We start from the raw sequence: 24,736 nt of genomic DNA, 5'->3' as shown, positions 1-24,736 counted from the left end.
CACTCTTTCCAGGGGGGTATACTGCGAAGCAGGATTTTCGCTTAGCCGGCTAAATTCAGGGAAAACTCCGGCTTTCCGGTCATCCGAAGCTGGTTCTCTTTTTAGCAGGCTAAAAGGTAATTCTCCATGGTAATATATGCTAAGCAGCTAACCTGGTCGGGACCAGGTTAGGTTGCAGGCTAAGAGCTCAACTCAGTGAAAGCACCGCCTGCTGACCAATCAGAGCTCAGTGTGCGGAGTTTAAAGCGATCAAGTCATATTACAGGAGAAAGGAAATACAGAAAAACTGCCGTCGCAGGAAAGACGGCCGACAAAAATCACCGACTGTGTGAACGTGAACATTAATAGAATATCACCTCCATCTTCAGAGCAATCTGACTATTATAACATTAGCGTTAAGAAAGCTTACTTAAATATCGGCCACAACATAAGTAACCGGATCAGAGTACATTAAGTACAGTCCGCGGCATATCACTTCATAATGTATCATATATCTCCTTATCTGAGTCAGCTGAGCCGTGTCTGGCCGTGCAACACTCACAGTGTCACATACTGTATGCAGAAGTATTATTTTAAGCAACACATAAGTTGACGAAACACTCGAGACAAATGTAATTGAAGTCAGATCGTGTTTTAGACGGGCAGTGATATCATAAACCTGTTAATGTACGCATTCAAACACTTTTTCTTTTACCAGCTGTATTCACCTTGCAGGTGCAGCTATGTGGCTTTTATCCTGGATAAAGTGTTTAAGTCATGGATGTTTAAAGTTTAACTTCTTCATTTTTGACTAGTATTAAAGTTCACTTTTCATTCAGGAAGTATGACGCTGTGCTGTCAGTATACGCTTCTCCATGTTTGTGATTGGTCGAATGCTCCAAATACCACCCCTTTCATGTGAACGCGCACCTCACTAGATAGGACACGGCTGGCTTGAGCGATCCACTTGATAAACAGCGTCGTAGTACAGTTTAGCGAGAGCGCGTATGTTTTGGATTAGGCCAACCGGCTAACTCAAACATATCCAGGTTAGGTTGAACCAGGTTCGCAGTATAGGCCCCTGGTGTGGTGAATAATTAAGCTAAATAATATGTGTGGGAGAGGCGAGGGGAATTTGAAAGGAAACTTTATTTGAACAAACGATAACTGAATTCTGTCACCGTCCACTCCTGTTATTATCTTTACTATCTCATCAGATAATACTACATGGATTTGCTTTGATTGTAACTAACTTCGAAGCCAGGAAGTTAGCCTTTTCTTTCCAAATTCCAAGACATTCCTTCCAAACCAGCTGTAGATGAAAGGCAGGGGGAGGTGTGTATTTTTGTCTCTGGTTTGCAGGCAGGGCTCCAGTGTCTTCTATTCTCTTTTGTAGAAGACTATTATGTTAAGGGTGAACTTTTACAAGGCTCCCCATAACAAGCAGCGACATACAATAGCCATACAATCACGGAAAGAAAACATTCATGATCATTTCATATCATTTTGGCAAAAAAGAGACACATAAATGACTAAGGCTGTAATTTATAATTATCTTAATCAGAAATACATCTGTTATCAACTCTTCCGTTATTAAATCTGTTTATTAATGCAAATAATCAGTTGCTTGTTTTATATTAGTTGCATATGTCATTCCCAGGTGACATCCTCAATCTCTTGTTTTGTTCAATCAACAGCAGACCCAAGTTTAAGCCAGGCATTTAAATAAACAGAAATCTTAAGAAAACACAATTTCAATAATTGCACATTTGTTGTTGATCAAATAAGGGATTAACAAGCTCAATGCAATAGGAAATCACTCATTTATCTTTCACTTCACAAAAACAAGGCATTTATGTTTAACCACTATTTAATACGTTTTGACATCGATTATTTTGCAATAAAGTAAACAACACGTATAATCATTCTATTGAAAAGTAGATCCTTATCAATAGAAAGGAAAGCCAAATAAAATATCAAGATAAGTATGTCATTGGCTGGATCACGATGTAATGTTTGAATATAGCTGGACTTCTCCAAACCCCAAAGCTAGCCACAAAGCCTAGTTTTTTTCTAAAAGAAATATGTTGAAAATGTTTCAGCTTTAGCAGAACTTGGCAGTTATTCAGAGTTGAATCCACAGACACAGGAGCAGACATGACGGCTTATGGAGGAAAAAAGGGGGGGAACTGGATTCCCTGGTTAGTTTTGAGATTAGTATGAACACACCAATTACAGCCTGCTGTCCCAGCAAACATCTGTTCTGTCACTTGGGGCATTCCACTATGTGTTGTGTGTCGGCTCAAAAGAAAGTAAAACAGGACACAATCATGAGCCGCAGGACACAGTAGAGGTGAAACTGTCTGACATCTTTCTCTGTTCCCCACATGAAAGGTCTTCCTTGGGCAGTTTCATCCAACAGCCTTGCAACACCACAATGAGAAGACCACACAACGCTGCATGGCTTTGCAAAGGCTTGTGTTATGTCATTTCAGACAATTTCCTTGTTCCAAAGATTCAATTCCCAAGAGCTTTAGTTGCATTCTGCTCGCTGGAACATGAACAAGCAGTTCTGTCATGAGGTGTTCAGCATTTATTCCCTGTGCACTACACTATTGATTTTCTGTGTTTGTGTACTCCTTTTGATATGAATAAGAAGGGAAATAAGGTTTGAAGTTACAGCTCTGGGAAATATCTGCAGCATTATCACTTTCTCTGGTTTTACTATTCATAGGAATGTGTTTGAATAAAGTTAAAACAGATATATTTTATATGCGTGCGTGTCGAATTCGGTCGTTTGCGTTACTGTTTAGTGTCATATAGACCGTTCGGCCACACGAGGACGACCGAATACGGCACTAAACGACTGAGGAAACGATAACGGGTCCCAAGGTGGATAGAAATGCATACGCCACTCTCTGGGGGGTCAAACAGCTCCGTGTGTGCGCCCTATACGGACATTTTCAGATCACTGATAGTGATTGCGCAATAGCCCCGCCTCTCCCCACCTCTTCTGCTCACCTCCGCTTACCCCGCGCCATTGCTGAAGTGTTTCGCCACCAACAACAACAACAATGGCGGATCGCAGAGTTGCTATCATGCTCCGGACGCTATTGACCATGCTACAGTTGTTTGTGCAACATCTACAGCAATAATGATGAGGCAATAGCCCCGCCTCTCCCCACCTCTGCTGCTCACCCCCGCGTCAAAGTAAACTGCACCCTGAATTCAGATTATTTATCTTTCTCTCGATATGGACCTAAGCGCGAGTGAAGTCTAATCTGACAGGACGGAGACACGCAGCTCTGCTCACCTGCAGCTCCTCCCGCTGCAGCAAAACACACACTTCAAGTCAGATCATCGCCCTTAGCTATTTTAATTACCTCTCAAACTCCCTAAACTAGTTATAAATATGTTTATTTTTACAGTCGGCCGGGTCACTGATTACTGGATGAGCTGCTGCATGAGACAGACACTGACGCTGTCCGAAGAGAGGGAGGAAAAAGAGAGGCTCCGTGTATTTTATTATTATAATATATAGATTTGTTATTCATTTGTTTTAAAGCTCAATAAATAACAAAGAAGACCTTTGACCGGCACTTTTATAATTTTATCCGGAAGATTTAAACTTTAATACACGTTGACTGGCGAAAAACTCTGCCCGGTTCCCTCGGCCCCCACCGCGGAGAATAAACAGAAGGGCAACCATGACAACCATGCTTCTTCGCTGCTTTTGTGGAGGAAGTTACAGCGCCACGTACAGGCTCCTGCATATGTACTGCAGCTTCTCCAGCGGTTGGAGCTAAACGGAGCGGTCTCGTGTGGACAGACACTATCCGGATAACTATTGCGTGTGGACGGAAGCTTGTTTGCGATTGTGTTTGCGTTAATCCTGTGCGTTTAGCCGTTTTCGTCCTCGTGTGGCCGCAGCCTGAGTGTGAGTGAGATAAATGCTGCAAAATGAAAGTCCTTTAATGGTGCACCACTCCCTGTGGCGCAAAACACGTTTTAATGGCGCTTTACGATTAAAATCTGATTATGGCAAACTAAGAGAAAGGGATTATTCTCATTAAGATTATTTCACCAGATTCTTGATGGACTGCTCCATCGATATTCCTGTGTTGGTGTGATTTCTCACCGTGTGTATTGTCCCACTAAGAGTTTTTGTACCTACCAGAAAAATGCAATAGCTCGTGAACAGTATTCCTATTTTCAGCTGTATTTGTTTGTGTCTCATTAATACTAAATTGTTCCTGTTATATTTCCTATGACGGTTACATTTAAAATTATTAATTCATTTGTCAATTGATTATTATTATATTTTATTTATCTTGATAATCAATTAATCATTTAAATATTTTGTAAGGCTTGTCTATTCTTTTACATAACCTCATTTTCTCTGTTGTTCACAATTTCAACAGCAGACGGAGGCTGCTCATCAAAACCGATGAAAGCCCTTATCAGTGATTGGTTGAACGCTCTCCTAATGAGAAGCAGCAAAGTGTACTGAAAGGCTAATCAAGGAGTATGCCTCCATTCAAAGACCCCTCATGGCTTTGTCCTCAACCATTATTAGAGTATCACCTAAAGGTAACAGCTTTGTAACACCTCTCTTACAACATTTATTTTTCCCGGTACGTTTTCCTGCTTCTTGGTGTTCCACACCTTTTCCTTCTGTCTTCTCCCCAGCACACCTCTGAAGAAGAAGAAGGACATGTGAGTGCCTCCTTTGCCATTGAAGTGGTGTTCCGGGTGTATTCAATGAAAGCGTAGTGGGATAGAAGAGCCAGATGACGGTGGACTGTATTGTTGGGAAGTTGTAACCAAAGCTGGGAGAAAGGAGCATGATGGCTCCGAGCCTCTGGCAGGGAGCACCATCTGCTGCTTTAGTTGTTGCCTAATTGTAAGATTATGGCGTTGCTGACCTTTTTTTCAGATATGTAATCTCAGGTGTTGAATGCTTCACTTCAAATTAACTTTTGAAAAATCTTTGAAGATATTAACACAAGTTTTGCAAATCAAGAACTAATCTGAATACATTTTAAATTGATAATAAACTAGGAATTCAATAAGAGGCATCTTTAATTTGACCAACAGAGGTATCTCAATTGTTTTAAATCAAACACTGGGGGTAGTTTATTTTCTGTTATCTGAACTTTAATTTTTAAGTACCGTGGTTGCTTTTTGAAGAGACGCTGCATGAACCTTCAAAGCCTTTTGAACTGTGATCAGGATTTTGCAAGATTTTATTAATTTGTAACTTTATGAGCGTACACACTATACTTCCACTTCGTCTAAATGAATCTCATCAACCCTGATTTGCAATAAAACCCATGAATTACTGCAAATAAAAGCACAAATGTAGTGCTTACAATATTCATATTTTAAGCATGCAATATGGAGTATAGCAACTTTGATAACTTTAATGAGTTTTTCACTGGCAGATTCATATTTTTTATCTTTATTATTTATAATCAGTTATTAATACATTTTGTTTTGTATATTCACATATTTTCCAGGGCTCTATTATTAACGGGCAACATTAGAATTGTGAGCAAACTGGAAATCAAACCCCAACTGTTTGCCATTAGAGCTGAGACTTTTATAAAATCAAATAAATGATTCGTGTCCATCTCGCTCCTCTGTGCTATCACCTGCTGAGGCTTTTCAAGCGGCTCCCTGGAGGGTTCAGTAATGGTTTTTTCTGCAATTCAACCCAGGAGTTTACACTGCTCCAGTCTGCTCTAAAGCCTGTTGGGGAAAGGACAGCAGTGTAGTAAAAGATGCAGTGGATTTGATCAGCAAATGGATGTCTATGATGCAGCGACAGAAATACATTTGTGTCTTTGTGAGATATTATTAAGTTGAGAGTTTCACTTATTTTCAAACATGGACATTGTAACATGTCTGTGACAGTGAGTTCTATCTGGGAACTTAATCGCTGCTTTCCCAATCCAGAGAGAAATGGCATGTAGACAAAATGTCTGCCAAAGTAGAATCAGTATTTATCATACTGCCATGTTACAGAAAGATGAGAAGTTTGTTGATTTATAATCATAATAAACAGTGTGGGAACTTGCAGCCTCCTGGACCCCTGAAGAATCTTTCAGAAGCTGCTGAGCTTCGTTTAAAGCCCTGCGGACACACTTAACGTTATCAAGCAGCAAGTTAGGGTCTCGGCTCGGAGGCCCCCAGCAGGCATTCCCTCTGCTGGTAAGAAGGCTTGGGATTAAGAAAATCCTCTTTTCCTCCCTCATTTTCAAAGTATGTGTTTTGTCTGCTTTTTGGGCTTGAGTTGGTTTAGACTAAACGTTTCATTTGAGTTAAACCTCGGACGGACTACAAGACCATTTCAACCCTTCATCTGACAATTGCTGTCAGCCTAAACGGCTGGTCTTCTTGCTGCACTGTCAGGAAGATGTTCAGCTATACAATGGAGAAAAAGAATGCTGTCACACTCATGCATCCTAGGGATCGCCCATACCTCATTGTGTGTCTGAAACATGTTTTTCTATTCATCCACAACAGTGAAAGGTAATGTTATAAGATTGCTCTGTTGTCTCTACCTTCATGGCAAAGATTCCTTGTACCTTTTTGGAAAACATAACTAAGATTTAGCTCCTTTTATTACCTATAGTATCCATTTATTTTAACTTGAATAAAGAGCAGTTCTGTGGTTTCATATATTTATGGGTTGCATTTAATCAAACGGCAGCAGTGACTTCATCAAAGTTTATGAAGTAAAAACTATAAGTTTAGGGAAACCTTTGGCTTACAAATGAACTGGAAGATAAATGATGTTCTTTTGGTATGACTTAGGTTGAATTCCCAACAAATCAGGTTACCATTCATTCCCATGTTTGAAAGAAATACAGCTCTGTCAGGTAACCAGCTGGTCTTGAAAGAGTTCAGTAAACATCCCTGCCTCTAGTTGCCATTGGTTGCAGGCTTCAAACAACAAGTATGGCTAAAATAAGGAATAGCAAGCACTTACCCAACTACCCAGGAGTCTGTGTAAAGGCTGAACACAGAGATGCTTCTTGAAGCATCTCTGTGGAGAATTGGAAAATGTGATTTCTGCAACAGGCTCCAGCGCAGAGCTCTTTCTGTTTATGTCAAGCTGTGGGGAAATGAATGAAGAAGTGGGGTTGGAAATATCAAGCTCTCAAAAGTTCTCTGAAAGAATATATTGTTTAATAAAATATAAAGTCCATTTGTGCTACATTGGATTGTTAAAGTTAACACTGCTGTCACATAAATTGGCCCTTTTTTTGTTTTAAATCAACGCTGTCCTTCTAAGAATAATAATAATGAACCTAAGTTATTGTGCAGGATAGCAGAGAGAAAGATGCTTTTAAAAGTCTATGTTCAGCTTTCAGTACTTTTATAGTATCTGCATGAAACTCTGGAGTTTAGTACCAGTCGCCTATGACTCTGTTAAATCACATCAGGTTGAAACCCAGCATTTCCTGATTTTAACAATAAAAGCCTTTAAATAACGAGATCACACTGGGCTTTTATTGTGAAGAATTAACAGGAAATTGAACATATTTACCACAGTATTAGCAGTGCTTTTTCTAAGCGGCTATCCTTCAAGTCTACTACTAAGCCCCCCATGCTGATTCGTACGTTGGCAACAATGGCAACGGTCGAAGCTTTGAAGCATTTGGGTCAGCCCTATTAGGGGTCCATGAATCCCTATATCACATGTCATGGCAGTGGGTTGTAGGAGTTGACATCTTGCTTGGAACAAAGGACCAACTGGAGGCTCCATTCTTCCCGTTTGTATTTTTCAGAAGAATTAGCCGTTTTCTTTCTTAGTTCTGCAGATTTCATGTAGAATAGCATATCCTAGTGTGTTAGTTTGCATAGACATTGTACTTATAGTGACTGTAGGAGGCGAGCTCTCAGGCGGGCTCAGCAGAAGTTTATTTAGGCTGGACGTTGTGTTGTCTGTAGAGTAGGTGGTAGCGTGACAGTCTGTGTTTTTAGGATTAATGTCTGGCTCCATGGGGGCAGGCACAGCCATGAGGTCATCTCAACAGTGTCACCCGTCTGCGTTCCCATGCTGAGAGGAGACCTGCGTGCGTGCGTGCGTGCGTGCGTGTGTGTGTGTGTGTGTGTGTGTGTGTGTGTGTGTGTGTGTGTGTGTGTATACAGGCAGGCGTGGTGTGCAACAGGAGCACAAAGATTCTGCTGACGAGGGACAAACTGCTGTGAAATGGCACAGACTAAGCCCCATCACGCTGTGCTCTGTGTTTGTATTTTTCTGACTCATTGCAGATTAGACAAGTGTCTCTGCTTTATCAGAAACTTAAAGTAGGTTAAACCGGTTTGATACTTTTCGCAGTCCCCCCTCTGCAGAAAAGACAGCGTGAGAAAAATGTGATGGATCTAATTGAAGACCGGCGTTGGCTTCCTATGTTGACTGAGTTTTGATAACAAACACAAAGTGCGTCTGAGACGACTGACGTTTTGGTAGCAGATAAGAAGGAGGGTGATGTGGCTTCCAAAGGTCCACGTGGTTTGAAGGCATTTTGACATGTGTGATGAGACATGTGTAATAAGACATGTGTGATGAGACATGTGTAATAAGACATGTGTGATGAGACTTTTCCGGGAAGACATGCTTCTCCAGAGCTTGGTCATGAGGAACAATAGGTGTAGCATTGTACTCCTCAGAGGGCCAGTCAACACATGCTCCGTAGCTACCTGATCGTTATCTTACACCATGGGTGTCGGGAGATGTTTTCAGGAATTGGAAACAGCAGCTCAAATGTATTTTTCTAGGCTTTATTTTCCCAAGTGTATTATTTTCTTATCAGATGTCTCTACCTAAAACTTGGCAGATGTGATTGAATAGAATGTGTGTAATGAATACTGTAAAGTGGTTATAGAAATGTTATAACCTTTGACTAAATGTAATTCTAACCACTTAGCTAATGAAAGTTAATTATGGCATTGAGCAACCATTGTTTAATAAATTGCGTAAGATGTCAGAGAAATATCTTTGAGTCTACGCATGTTTTTACAAAGAGTTAGTCCTTTTACCAAGCCTCCAGTCACATTCCTGGCGCCGCCTGTGTGTGTGATGACTTGTGAGAGCTGGCCAAATAAGCATCAACACCAGTATTTCTGCCCAAGTGCCAGCATGCCCAAAGAGCTCATATTTAACCAAATACGGCTCTGTAAGACAAAAGACTCGCGTGTTGTTTTCTGTCATCTTTCGCCTTCAGGTGAGATGGAAAAAATAAAAGTTTTCATTCTTCACAATACTTGCTTCAACCACATTAACATTAAAGCACAGTTGTCACATCCCTGATTGTTAATAATTCCACAGACACGGCTCTCTGTCTGCCCTTGTTTTTTCACCTTCATATCCTCAGACCAGCTGCAATAATATCAGAGGACATCTATAGCCAAAGCCCTCAACCATGCTTGTTTTTAATTCTCCTGACAGTGTTGTTTTAATGATGGCTATTCAAACTTGTCAGTTAAGCCTGTGGTATTTTACAGGAAATTGCTACTTTAACCTTACACCAAAGCTACAGAACTTGTGCCTTCATAATTATGTTTGCTCTCAATTGATTGGAATGAATTCATTTCTTTTCAAATCCTTCGAGCTAAGTGTTAATGTCAGCATCGTCTTAACATACTGTATTCTCATTCTGGGTGACAATGCTTACTTACATGTGGTGGTTCAGCAGGTCTTTACCATCTTCACTTTTTAATTTCAGCGTGTTCTCATTTGCGAAGACAAAGTGGAACTAAAGCTGATAGGATTGCCATTAGTTTTGCATGCATTTGTTCTAAACAAACCCCTTCTATACATTTGACCTGATATCATTGGAACACTAAAGTACTTGATTCATTCTCCCCATGAATCCTTGTAAAACACTTTGCCCATCTATCATTCAGTACGTCATATTTCAGTCTGGACAAACTGGTGGAACGACAATCATCCCAGGAGAGGAAGATGTCAGAATTAATTAATTATATGTTGTATGTCAGGGACTACGGATGGGAATGAGCTCAAAGCTCAAATCCGGCATATTTACACTTGAAGCATTATTTGTCTAAAGTGTTCATTAATGTGCATTGTCCCTATTAAAATAAACGATGAAATTACAATTTAGGTGGATATTTAGTTTTGTACATGTCCATTGTTAGACGCTTTTATCTAAAGCGACTTGCATACATTAATTACTTACAATTTGTGGTGAAGGGTCTTGCCCAGAGGCACATCGACATGCTGACTGCAGTGGGGATGGAACCAGTGCTCCCCTGATCCGAAGATCAACACACTGACGCAATAAGCTACAGCTTTTAGTGCGTGAGTTTCTTAATATAAGTGGCATATTAGTGTTTATATATTTACATATTGTTGCGGCTTGCATTTTCCCTTAAATTGAGCAGTTCATTCCAGACTAGCTTCATGTGAATGGATCATTGTATTTACTGCCACACACGTTAGCTCTGCATGTCTTAGTTTCTGACTTCAGAAACCAGCAGTGCACCTTGTAACCATCTTATCAGAACAACTGCAAAGTGTTCCCTTTGAAGGCTCTTCCTGCTGAGACAAAGACAAATATATAGAACGGTAACAATATTCTTCAATAAGCTTTATTAATCTTAAAGTCACAGTATGGTAGAAGCCATCACATGTATTTAGTATAATTGCCATATAAAGAAATACACAAGTTATACTTTAAGAGAGGTTTTGTCCAGATTCAATTATCTACTTTTTTGGATATCAACTGATAATGGAGTAGTTTGACACATCTCTCCCATGAATGGCACCATTGTCTTCCGAGAACTATCTATCAGAAACTATATTATGGTCTTTTGTATTTAATTATCATGTGAAGACTGCCTTCACTAGGGACTTGAAGGGGGCAAAGGTCACAGAGTTTGGGTAACTGGAAAGCCGAGCTCCCTTCCTGGCAGTGGGTGTCGGAAGTAGAGGAAAAGCATTGCCCTCTGGGTCATAGGTCATCTAAAATGGTGTGACCCAGCAGCTGGACCAACTCCATATTGATCTGTGGGAAACATTAGTGAGGATAGCTAAAGAGTGCTTCAGGAATCCATCTGTATTCAACTTTACTACACAGGTTTATTGTGTTTGGAACAGGCTCAAGGCTAAACGAAAGCATTGTAAAATAGAGGTATGTTATCAGTTTTGATCAGTATCTGAGGGCAGCCTGCACTTTTTTTTATTTTCCTAGAAATAACCTTACTAAATCATCTCGCATTGTATATTCTGATTGAAGCTTGCTGGCAAACTTGGGAAAATTAGTAATGTTTACAAAAAAAATCCACATTTACTGTATATTTGTGTAACATTGTGTATCAAAGCACCTGTAGTCACACAGCATGTTGGTACATTTTCAACAAAATGGTAGTACTTTGTTTCTTTCATTATCAACTCTAACTATATTTTTAGACAACAAAACAGCTGCTCTATCAGTTCGTAATCAAGTAAAAATAACATGCCACTTTTCCTGCTTCCAACATGGCTTTATATGTTTGCTGTCGAGTTTCTGCAGCTCCCACTAGAATGTAAGGAAGAAGTGTGACCCCCCCCCCGAGGTTCACAGTGTGACGTAGGCAAGTCTTGACACAGTAATTGTGACTGACATAGCACATATAGCTGGAGAGGATGCACCCTTTCCTTTGTCTCCCTGGATCCAAACAGTCCAGGGTGATTTAGACCTGTAATGTGTGTGTCCACCACCAGAGGGCGTGTCTGTCTGTCCGTCCTCCAGCATCCAGTCCACACTGCCCAGCAAAGTGCTCAGTGTTTAGCAGCTACCCAGAAATGCACTCAGTGCCTCATGTGCATAACAAATCAGAGCCCCTCATTACTTTTGACACTTGGCCTGATTCATCAGTGGGGACTTGGCCCAATCAGAGAGGAGCTTTCACTCCGAAGTATCCATGTACCTGTCCCATAACAACAGACTGCTTTCAGGAGGGCTATATGTTGTCACTTTCTCACCTCATAAAATGTTCTTTTATTTTGTTGTTTCTTTAGATATTCTTTCTCTTCCTCCATCATTCCTGTGTCTGCCCTTAAAGGGATGTCACTTTCACTCCACATGCCCAGACAGTTGCTCAATTTCACCACTTCGTGCACCGGTCTATTGCCACAGATTAGACAGGGGTGTGTATTGAGGTGGCTGGGGGACTGTAGGTGTTAAACTGCTACTGCGAACGGCAGTCCCAGAAAAACCCTGTTTATGTGAGAGGGTTGCAGTAGACACGGAAAGAGAAAACAGTGTCCTTAAAAATCCTGTTTCCCACTGAATTAATAATAACTTTAACTACTAGCGGAAGTATGTGTTTTTAAAGGCTCTCACTCACAGGACAAGACAAACTTGTTTCTTAATGGATGACTGCTTTGCCCAGCATTGTTTGTTCCTGTATTGTCATTTAAATCCATTCTTGGGTGACAACTGTGACTCATGTACTTTCTACAGGCTTACGTTATACAGTTACTGGTATTTGAGCTCTCTTGTCATTAACACGGGTGCTACCAGAGTTTAGGCTTTTCACTTCCAGGGTTTATTACACAAATAAATCAGCCTGAACTGAGAGGTACACATAGCATGCAGCTATTGTAATGTCACAAACCGGTATGTCTAGTTATTAATGATACAACACATATAAACAGTTACCCCAAATCAGGATAAAGTAGCGCCACACTTCTGACCAAATAGCTGCAAAATGAATGAACACCCCATCAGCCTCGCCATGTTAGCATGTAGAGGTTGGACACAGTATCTAATCTTAGAGCTCAACTGTAACAATGTAATAATGTTTGTGTGTGATCTGTATCACTGTGAACACTTAATATGACACTGTGGTGGTAACAGAGCCATGTTCTACATCTAATGTTGTAGTTATGTAACATTTGAATAACAATGGACACAATATAATTATAATTTGATAGTAATGGCATGCTGTGTCATTTGGAGTTTTGAGAATCCAAATTAAGCAGTTTAGTGTGCATCATCATCACACCAAAATAGGCATTAAAGGATTCAGAGCTGCAAAGCCTACCTGACAACAATCCTACGCCTCTATGCACAATGTAAGACTTAATGGTCACTGTAATAATTTCTGACCAACTCTGACCATGAAATTATCTCTTTCAAGCATGACTAAAATGTAATAGATAAGGGGGTGGGAGAGGATGTAACAGTCCTGGGTTTTTTTTTAATTAAGGAGGTATTGTTTAGGAGGTATTGTTTATTAAGGAGGTATTGTTTAGGAGGTATTGTTTATTAAGGAGGTATTGTTTAGGAGGTATTGTCAAGTATTTGTCGTATTAATTTCCATCCTTGCTTTTCCACAGATAGTGTTACTTGCTCATCTGTTGTTAAGGGAATTGTGTGGTCAAATCACAGAAAGTGGTGCTAAAAACGTTTACATTTGAAAGACACCTTGATTTGCTGAAATCTCAAATCTCAGTTTTAGATTACTTTCTTATTGCATCTTTCACAAAACCAGGACTTGGTTATCTTCCTCATGGCAGTCACGCTAAGAAGGTAATACCCCTTAGTGGCCAATATGAACACAAAGAGTTAAGAACTTGTCCTTCAGGCAAATTAGGTTTGATCCATAATGTATAGTACTTATCTTAAAAAGAAGTACTTTAAATGGTCTGTACTCAGAGGCGCGGGAAGGTATTTTGAGTGGGGGTGCTGAGGTGCTGGACTCCAGTGAACACTATTACGGGTACTATAGAGCACGCACAAAAGCAATCCCCACACGCAAACACACAGTACACCCGCGACTGTTACAATGAAGGCTCGATAATCAGCTCATGGCATATAGGCTATAGGCAGGGGTAAAGTGCTATTTTTTACGAGTGGGGAGCGGACCTCACCTCCTCTAGGGGGGTCCGGGGGGGGTGCTCCCCCGGGAAGATTTTTTTTAAATATTGAAGTTAAAAGCATCAATCTGGTGCACTTTGAGAGCAACATGAAGAGATCTATGGATACATCTCTCAACACCCAGATGAAACACAACTCTAAGCAGATGTTCTTTTTCTTTATGGATATTTTACAAATCACTCCCCTTTCAAACTGTGTTCTTGTTTTACTGCCATATAGTATTTCATAACTGTTTTTCCTTTATTCTCTTATTGTTTGTATAACTATAATGATCATATGAAGGTGTGCCGCGGAAATAATCTTTTGAATAATTTGTGACCAAACCGTTTGAGACCCACTGAGATAACTTAGACTAAAGTTAACTATCTAAACACTCAGAGAGTCCTTTAGCTCACCTGAGCCTCTCAGTCTGAGAGGAGAGCTCTCCTCCAGCTTGTTGTGGAACAAACAGCTCCGTATGTCCGTTAGTGCCGCTAGCTAACCAGATGCTAACAACACGGTCCCTGCTGCTGGCACCGGTCCCTCTCTCTCTCTCACACACTAAATGTGCTATTTCCGCACACACACGCACACACGCACACACACACACACACACACACACACACACACACACACACACACACACACACACACACACACACACACACACACACACACACAGAGCCGACCTTGAATGACACAAGCACACTTTTATTTCCATGCAACTCTGATTGGTCTGGTGTCTTGCCTCTGTTGCATTCACTGAACACGGGAAATTACATTCCTGCCGTCCTCTCTAGTGTCTTGATGAGGTTCATGTAAAGCACGGTTAATGTATTATATTATTGAGCTAGAATTATCCGGGGCTACAGAAAAAACATTCGGGGCAGGCCAAAATATTATTTTATCAACAATGTAGAATTTATTGGCTACATATTACACAGATTATGCACAGCGGGAGCAGCAATAACCGTCAAATAATAATTCAGACAGGGGAGCTCCGCACCTCCTGCCTGCCGCTAGGGGGTGCTGCAGCGCCCTCAGCACCCCCCTTCCCGCGCCCATGTCTGTACTTCTAGATACCTATTCCCCCCCCACCCCCTCACTGCAAATGTCAAAGGATTTCATTTCATGACATAACGTCTGTTCACAGATGTCTCCTAAGATCATAAACATCGTCATTACCATAAGCTTCTGAAACCACATTAGTAGTTTGGCATCGGACACCACTACTACTTGACATATTGGCATACAGCTTTATGTTTTGGCTTTGCTCTGGGCTGTTATCAGATGAGCAGTTTGATATTTCCTGCTGATGATTTCATCTGAGGACATTAGAGGGCCATTAGTCTGGCGGGGGTTCCGAGCGAGGCAGGAAACTGAGGTGTTTGAAAGAGTTACAGTCCGCAGACAGTGATGGAAAACCTGAGGATGACAACAGTCTCCATCTGACACCCAAAATAATCTGTGTGGACAGGTAGAAGTCTAAACTGGCTCATCCAGTGTCAGGTGATGTTTTGTCCTGAAGGGCACTGTGTCTAAATAGATGCTTTAGGTAGTGTGTTTGTTTCAGTTGCACGCAGCAAGGGATGACTGCTCTGCTTCGACGTCAACAACTGATGATGCAATTGACTCAGGGGAAGGTACAATTCCAGGACAGCCTGTTTTCGAATTCGCCAATTATTATTATTATTATTATTATAATATGCTGCATTTGTGAACAAATGCAGCATATTACATTTTCTATTTGACTTCTCTGCATATAACAGCCCCTCTTTTTTTTAAAGCCTCTCTACCAGTGTGGCATTAGTGATGGCAAGGTTAATTGGATGGCTGGTTCAATTCCTTCGAAAACAACGCAATATCTCTACATTTCCCAAATGGTCCATGTTCCCAGAGGGACATTACATTCTCATCAGCCTCACTTGTACTTCCTGTTTGGTGCAAATTAGAAAATAATAGCATGAACCGACTGAACTATGGTCCTTTATAAACCTTCTTTTGTTCCTGTTGCTGAACATCTCAGATGTTAGCCCATGGGAATGCGGTCTACCGATTTCATTTTCATAATCCACTGATATTATACCATCATTCCTTTTAAATATTTAGGTGACTTTTAAACTCACAAAACAATGAACATATTTACCAACATATGTATTGTAAGACAGGCTTTTTTAGCCTTACACAACTTAGATTAAATGTTGTTGAACTCAGTCACCTAAAATAACTTTACACATATTCATGTGCTTACATTTCTTGGCATTATTCCAGCATATGAAAGTCAAGCAGGGAGATACATTTACGTCATGATATGAAACTAGATATCGTCATGTGTTCTCGTCATCATCTTTCCTGCTCTTAAAGGCTGCAGTTACGTGATTTAAGTTTAGATCATTTAACTACTCTGCGTAAAAACAAAACTTACAAATAGCTATGACCAAATATTTTATGAAGGCACCAATTATCAAGCATCCAAGCTTATAAGTATGTATGATTGTGTCAGTCAGTGAGTTACTACTGCAGTGTTCACTCTTGCCTGCTAACTAGATTCCCAAACAAATAGGCACACGTACACACCAACACACCCATGTGAGATATTTAAGTGACCAATGTCCAGCATGCTGCGTGGCTAGGTGCCATTTTGGCGCCTTTGTCTCTATGCTAGGGCGAGCAGCTTTCGTAAGTTGAGACCGACTTCTTCATATGACATGTCATGCGGAGAAGGTCTTTTTGCATGTTAGTGGATCAGTGCCGCTCTGTTAACGCCAGTCTGGCAGCAGGCAGTAACACGAGGCTACAGGGAGCTGATGCAGGCGGTAAAATAACCCGTTCCTGGCTGTATCGGTACCTGTTTGGTCCTGGGTTGTTTACCTAAAAAAGTAAAAGGTTGTGCTATTAAAGCGTGTGTGGGTATTAGCGTAAATGAAGAGACAGGGTAGTTGTAGTTTTTGGTGGGGCTGCAGACAGCTGGTTGTAAAGAGTCTGACATCTAGCCTTGCTCCTGTGCAGCTCGGATCAGGGGGCTTTGTAGCCCCACCACCCTCTTTAGATGGATGGGTTAACAGCAGCACTTGGCCCTGCTGGTGTCCTGTGAGGGTCACTGCCGAGACCACTTCAAATGTGCAAACCATAATCCCCCTCTGACATTAATATTTTCAGATGGAGGCAAGCTGGGTGCACAGTGGGGGGTGGCAATGTAAGCAAGGTCTTTTTGGCTGGCCTTGCTTCATGCTGGCTGTGGTGAGAGACACTAAAGCCATTACTCACAGTGCAGGCATGTCCAGAATGTATTCTTAGCCCCTGTCTTCCTATCAGTCACTACATAAAGGTTGGAGGGTCAAAAAATAAAGAGGTAACCAGTCTGCAGGGCTGTCTGCACCACCGCTGTTTACCGGGGAGGGGGTGATATTTAAAACCTGCGAGAGCTTACATATTTACCCCAGTGAGCCTGACTGACTTGCCATTTGGTGGCTGAAGACGCTGGAGACCACTCATAGAGAAGAGGAAGAGAGTTTTTTAGTTGCTACTTTTAAGCTAGTAGGTTGCAGCTTTTACAGATAGAAAACAACCCAGAGAAGAAGAGGAAGACATAGAAAAACAAAAGAACAGTTGAACCCAAGGTTTGAGGATAAAGGCGAGAATAGAGGGGGAGGCACTTGGGGGAGGCAAGAGGTAGCCAGGCTGAGCTGACTTTCCCCCCCGAGGAGGAGTTGCAGTTGCCGGCCAGGGCAGGTCCCAGGGCTGGCAGGGCTGGCCCTACTGCTTCTCCACCTCCATTCCTTCCTCCTCTCACTCCTCTTTCTCCTCCCTTTAACCATCAACCACACTGCTGTGCAGTGATGAACTCTCAGGCTGAGCCCGTGAGAAACACAGGAATGCTTAGAAAATCCTGCCAAATGAACTTTTGTTCCTCAACTGAGGGAAACTCCAGAGGTTGAACCTCCACAGCAGTAGACTGTCACCCTTCTGTCTTCTCTTTCTTTTTCAGTGCACTCACTGGTTGAGTGCACTGAAAGACTGAGGGGATTTTTTATACACCTTTTTCTCTCTATTTTTGCTTTCGTTAACCGCAACAGTGGCGACCTTTTTAGTAGCACGGTGCAAGGACCAGCTCCACTCACCCAAGATGAGCCGCTGGCTGAAATGCACCTCCATGCACTTTGTAGGTATTCATTGTCAGTATTTAAGTTTGTCACTGTGATTTATTGTATTGTTACTCTTTCTTCTGATTTCATGCTTTGTCTACAAATGGATTTACAGGAATGTTTTGTGATAACAAAAGAGTACTTGTATATACAGCATATTGTGAGTGCTGTCATATGTCTGTGGTTTAAATGTGTTCTTATTGCCTATGTGTGCGATGGTGCTATGTACATACAAATGCTTATCAGTTAGGTTTAAAATGTGTTCTTGTGTGTCTGTTCATTTGACGTCCTGTTTAAGACTCCATACTTAAAGTGTGCCTCCCAGAAGCCCTAAAAGTACTCTGTTCCCATGCTTAACAGCCATCACTCAGGGAGGGGGGATAGTGGAACTGCAGCACAGCACATTCTTGGCTTATTCTGCATTAAGTTGGGTCTATTATTGTACTACAAAAGGACAAATTACATTACTGGTATACATGTTGTCTTTAAGTCACAAATAGACTTCCTAAGCATATGTCCCTGTTGTATTTATTAGTAAGCCAAAATGACTGGGAACCAAATTATAGTTATGACTTTCTTTTTTTTAAATTAAGCAGGTATTTGGACAAATATTTGTTTAACTGTTCGATTTGGTAAATACTGTCAAAAATACTGTGTGTCTGATAGTTCACTTTCCTCATTGTCAGAACACAGACTGGAACAAGTATGATGACCGGCTGATGAAGGCCGTGGAGCGCAGAGAGTTGGACAAGGTGGCTGCTGTTCTCAGCAAGAAGGGCATCATCCCAACCAAGCTCGACGTTGAAGGGCGCTCAGCGTGAGTAAACACGGACACACACACATCTAGAGTATAAAAACATACATAAGCACATACATGTTCAGTGTGTCTACATTGTTTTGTCTTGATTGTTACGAACTATAAATGTTTTAATATTTCGAAATCTAAAAATGCTGAATGTCACAAATTCCAAACATTGTTGTGGTCTTCCCGCAGCACATTCCCACCCCTGTTACTCAGATAAAGCATCCTTAGATGGACATTTCTTTAGAATCTCTTGCGCAAAAACAGTTTTCCCTCTGGCCTAAAAGTCACCCAGCATGACCCAAGATTTCCCTTGGCTGAACTGACCCCCATGCACATTTCAGACTCAAACCTTCACCCAGCTGCTCTGCATCTGGAAGGCATTGCAGATGCATATTATCATGTGTCCATTATTATGTCCTGAAGTTTCTCTTTTGGTGTCCACCTGACTAGAGGTCAGTGTGGGAGCTGGCATAAAGAATGTTTGTGGCCGCTGAAGGCTGGAGCACATTGGCTGGAGGCTGTTTATGTAGTCCCAACAGGAAATGACTCCCTGTTAGTTCAAATCTGAGCCACTGTGAGGCTTGAAACAGAAAGTAATACATTTTGGCCCAGCTGCAGGCTATTATCAGGATCTATTGATATCTTCAAGAACCTTATTTTGTATGCTAGAATCTTTCAGTGGGAACCTCAGGTTTTGAATCGCGTTTGCTTTGCTAAGAGCTGGATTCACCCCCTTATCAAGTGTCATTACAAGAACAGAAAGATTGAAATAGGTTGAAATGTAAGTTGTGGGTAGAAAAGTAGGTCAATTTAACTGAAACATGAACAAAGCTGATCCAAAACATTTAATTATCTTATACAGATCTCTTTTTATGGTTCTGTTACTTATATATCGGTGAAATGTTGCATTGAGCTGTTTTAAAAAAGCAGTTACCTGGTTATATTGCTAAAAGTAACCAGATTCCAACACCAGCGTTTTGGGAGGCTCGGCGCCCTCCTTTAATCCTAGATATATGAAGAAGTCACTGGTAGAACTCTGGCCTGTGCCTCAGATTTATTTTCATAAAGGCTTTGTTAGCATAAAACTATGGAGCCACAGAGCGCACAAGCAAAGGTGCAGAGTATTTTAAGCAGTGTGTGAATTCTCTTGTGGCACCATTGGACAGACCAATGATTGTATACATGTGTACACACAACCTGATAAATGCCTGGTCTCATAATAAGGTGCTAGAATTTGTCTGAACTAAATCCAGTGACTGTAAGGGTTTTTGTAAACAAAACGCATGCACACACATCATTTAGTGTTCCCCTGCAGGGCGGACCACAACTATAAAATCAACACATTGAAAATGTATTAAAAGAGGTCACGCTTTTGCCAAGACTACCCAAAACAAAAGTCAACCGCAAATGCAACTCAGCAAGTCTGCTTTTAGTACAGCGGGCCACACACAGACCAACACGTGTCGTTAGCTAGCTGTCCTCTGCAAAAGCCAACATAGGAATGTTGAGTGGTGATGCCTTGTAATCATGGACCTCTGTGGGGAAACTAATTACAAACCGTTAGCCCTAATATATATAATTTGGTTTGCCCTGGATTAGCCTCACTGTGTTCAGCTAATGAATTCAGCTCTAACTGCTCGATCGCTGCTTCCAGCTGAGTAAACAGTTTACAAATCTGCCCTGGCATTAACTGGATCCCAGTGAGGTTAGCCCATACATCACACCTGCTCATTCTGTGCAGTGGTGAGAGCTAGCTGACAAGGGCTTAGCAGCAAACAGAAGTTCACATCACAGCGAGCCACCGCTCACAAGTCCCTGCAGCAGGAAACTGGCCCTGAGTAGAGGCACTGCCGCACGCCCATCGCATGTTAAATTCATTGTGCTCTTTTGAGAATAGATTTTCAAGGCAACTGGAAAACATGCTGTGTTGTAAAAAAAAAAGCTCAGAAAACATGGGTTCATTGAAAGGATTATGTTTTCTTCAAAGCTACATTAATGGACTTTAGTTCACTGCGGAGCAGAAGGAGGGGTTGAGTGAATCAATTGCTGGGGCAAGCCAGCTCGGTCTCACTTCCATAGAGCTGAATGAACGCTTCAGTTATGTCGCAGGCCAGGGGTGAAATGGTGTCCTGTCAGTACTTGTTGGCTAGTTAATTGATTTTGGGTGGGGTCGTTCTTCTTGATAAATGTAGATAAAAAAAATAAAGAGTGCTTAAGTTAAATATACTTGAGTGGCTGTTAATGTACAATGTGTTGGAAAACATTGTTAAAAATGAATAATGCTGCTTAAAAGTTTATCTTGCAACCAAGCATTTAGCTTTCCAACTAAGATATTATAAATGTTGTGGCTTCCTACTGGCATGCATCAGAAGACTTGCAGACTTTTTAAAACAATGTGTACCAAAGGTCAAACAAGTGTGACAGAAATAACAGAGTAGGATTTAGAAGTATGAGAAGCTCCAACAGTCGCAGTATTCAACTGTTTTGCCTTGAGAGACACACTTAACCATTCACTGTATGTGGTTCAGCCAGCAACACATACTCTCTAGTTTACTCTTCCCTGTATGCTCTCTAAATATAGCAACGGTTTCCTGTAGACTGTCAACCTGAAAGTCGCCCAGGGAGCAGGTGTGAAGATGAAATTACATTACATGTAGCTGACACTTTGATCCAAAGTGACGAACAATAAGTCCAAGAAAATAAATGTGCTCTGCTTAAGCCCGACTCATTAGTCTCTTACATTTCCTTTCTCAGGATTGTAATGAGGGAAGCAGAATATATCTTCACAGTTCACAACCATCCCTTTTCAGTGTTAAACATCTTGGTAGCTGTGCCACTAACTGTCACAGGGATCATCATTGTTATTCGTCAGAGAGAAAATCCCTTACCCATAGTTCAAGTCTGCCATTATGGGTTTTTAGTTCAGGTCAGAGACATTACTCGGTAAAATCCCCCTAACTTGGATAGCTCTGCTCGGCTTCCTGTCTGCCGTTTGCTCCGAGAGGTCGGGACCCTCGCTGCTCCCCAGAGGACCGGCATCTCCTGGCCATCAACACTGCTTTTAATACCCGCGGCAGTGTTGAGGTGACAGCCTAGCTGTCTCCTTGGCAGATACCTCGGGGTTAGTGTATAAACAGGTCCATGCAGCTCGATGGGTGACAGACTGAGATTGGTTTACACACAAGTGCTCTGCAGACCTTGATGGTCGGGGTGGCAGTGCTGCTGTGGGGTGAGTCCAAGAGGGGATACGGGAATGTTTCCAGGCAAAAGTCATGTTTAAAGTTATTTTGACTAACGCATGGAGAGTATGAAACTCCCTAATTAAGTAAGGACGATGCTTACTTTGTGGCAAATGACTAGCAATCAAAACATCCAGGTTAATTTGGTAGCTCGTCTCAAGCAGTCACTCGAGTTATTTGATCCTCATTAGCACGTAGAGTTTGTCCAGTTCTCATCTTCTTTTGTTAAGGACTTCTTGTCAATGTTGGCTTAAGTTTTAAGGCTTAACTGATATGAACACTTTCATTTTGTAATTTTAAAATGTGTCTACGTTTACAAATAGAAACAAACAGGGGTTACAGAAAGGATGATTAAGACTTGTTCAACCTTTTCTTGCAGGTCGTCACTAATTACCATGTGACAGTACTTGGCTATGAAGCAAGGAAGCTGATACATTGGCAATGCTGTTTGTGTGTAGCTCCTAGTCGCCTTGGGGTCACGACAGACTCTGAGGTTTCTTGTTATTTGATTCAAGAATGCTGATCTTGCTGATAGCAAGGAGCCAGGCGTCCTTTCCCAGTCCCTCTCTTGTCCTTAAGTTTCACCCTCACCCCCCTTCTCTTTACACCCTATTGCTTTTTCACTTGCCCTTCTTTACTACTTGCTAACTCATTTCCAACTCCTCCTGTCTGATTTCCTCTCATTATTCCTTCATCTACCTTCTTGTTTTGCAGGTTTCATTTGGCTGCAACGCGGGGACACCTGGAGTGTCTTAACCTCATCCTGGGACACAGCGTGGATGTCACTGCGACTGATGCCACGGGTAAGTTCAGGTTTGATGAAAGCAGTAACCTGGAGCTTTAGTTATATACTTTTATGTGTTTTTAATATTTATACTTACGATAATATTAAAACAGTTTGCAGCAACAGCAAAAACATTGGACAGTTTATTTAGACTTGTACCACATACAAAGTCTTAATAGGTGAAAATAAACCACATTGTGCACGTTGTACAAAATAGTATAGACTTAAGGTTATTTCCACATCATCAAATAATAAATTAAGGTAGGTTACGGTACTTGTGCCAGACCCTATTTCCTGTTAAGAGGAGGGAGAGGAGGATGTCATACATAGAACATTGGTGTTATTAGTGGTCCGAGTAGTTGATTGAAAGAAACAGATTGCTGGTTAGCATTGTATTCATTAATGGGGATGTGCAACTGAATAATGAAAAGAGACATGCAGTGATCTCATCCCTACTTTCAAAAGGTAGCATTCTGGTCTCATTTTTACACTTTTCCATAACTTTCATGTTGGGAACAGAATATAATTGCATGACATACAAACCAATGATATATTATAAATGAAATGAAATATGTCAATAAGCTCTTCAACATCAACAGTCAGCTAGTGAAGACACAATAAACACGTAGATTGTTATACCAGCAAGTAAACTTTCAGCAAATGAAACAGATCGACCAAAAGAGCCTTTCAGATAAGATATTGGAAATGAACGTGCATGGTTGAGCACCCCTGGAAATGTGACTGGAAATGTGCAAATGGTAATCAAGTGAGAGGGCTCCTTTTTGTTGATGAACTATCCAATCCTGGTGTTGGGCACTACTGAGAAATATTATTGTGACATGGACTTTAAGTGGACTTTGTTATTCAAAATGATACGAATATATCCAGGCGCATGAAAAGTAATGGGCTTGATGTACATTTGAATCTGGTACATAATGTATTGTGTATGTCCTGTACATTATTTGTTGTCAATCTGTGACTCACTAATGCCTGTTAAACGACACACTAGGATCAATACTCGCAGTGTGGGGTTTAACAAACCGCTTTACCAGCTGAGACAGTAATGCACTCCATAAACTCATGATGGTTAGGTGTGTGGCATCAGCAGAAAGATCCACACATTGCTTGTTACAAGAAAAATATATTTTAGAAGAACATTGAGTTGTCAAAGTGATACAAGCATGGTCTTACGTGCTGTGTAGCTTTTTGTGTGTGCGATTTCCCACAGTACGGTTATGACTTTAAAGCACCTGTTATGAAGGGTTGTTAAGTGATTGTGTTTTGTACAAATGCTTACAAAACCATCTCCTGATTGTGAATCTATTTCATTTTCTGATTGCTGTATTTATCCCTTTCAGGTAAAAATGCTCTCCATCTGTCATCAAGACATGGACATTCTCTGTGTGTGCAGAAACTCTTGCAGGTAAAGTGCATCTCTAACACTATTTGTACCCGACTAATATATACTTCTGTGAACCAAAACTTGCCAACTGCACGATATGATCTCATATGTATGGGATTTGTTGGTTTATAAAGTGTTTGGCTTTATGTTATTTGGTTGTGAGTATGTCCGTCTGTCAGTCCGCCTGGAGAAAAGTGTCCTCAAATTTGATTCACCTTGATTTTTTGTTTTGTTTTTGTTGATCAAAGGCTGCTTTGACCTCAAAAAAACTATTTTTGGCCACTTATGCAGAATTATTATGGCAATTTATAAAAACTGTAAAAGGGGTTACAATAATGGAAATGTATTGTGGTGGAGAGATTTAGCATCTTTACTGTTTGGCTGAGGCATTTTATCGCAAGGTGGTTATTCTAGCTGGTTCACTTTGCTCCTCGTGTTGGTGTGTTGGACTCTGCTGTATGTATTCTGCGCAGAGCAGCGTCCCAGTCACTGGCCAGTCAGAGCA

General features: G+C 41.2%; 1 protein-coding gene across 1 annotated transcript in view; it reads left to right on the top strand.

Moving 5' to 3' along the window:
- The first annotated feature begins 4,491 nt into the window (after positions 1-4,491).
- uacab (uveal autoantigen with coiled-coil domains and ankyrin repeats b) overlaps positions 4,492-24,736 on the top strand; it is a 32,725-nt gene continuing 12,480 nt past the window's right edge. Inside the window, exons 1-5 of the mRNA XM_034107226.2 lie at positions 4,492-4,569; positions 4,669-4,695; positions 18,688-18,818; positions 22,760-22,848; positions 24,188-24,252. Coding sequence (XP_033963117.1) covers positions 4,507-4,569; positions 4,669-4,695; positions 18,688-18,818; positions 22,760-22,848; positions 24,188-24,252 — 375 coding nt within the window. The 5' untranslated portion in view covers positions 4,492-4,506. The remainder of the gene's footprint in view (positions 4,570-4,668; positions 4,696-18,687; positions 18,819-22,759; positions 22,849-24,187; positions 24,253-24,736) is intronic.

Source organism: Pseudochaenichthys georgianus, chromosome 3, assembly GCF_902827115.2.
Source record: "Pseudochaenichthys georgianus chromosome 3, fPseGeo1.2, whole genome shotgun sequence".
NCBI classification, from domain to species: domain Eukaryota; kingdom Metazoa; phylum Chordata; class Actinopteri; order Perciformes; family Channichthyidae; genus Pseudochaenichthys; species Pseudochaenichthys georgianus.
This window is presented reverse-complemented; position numbering and strand designations above follow the sequence as displayed.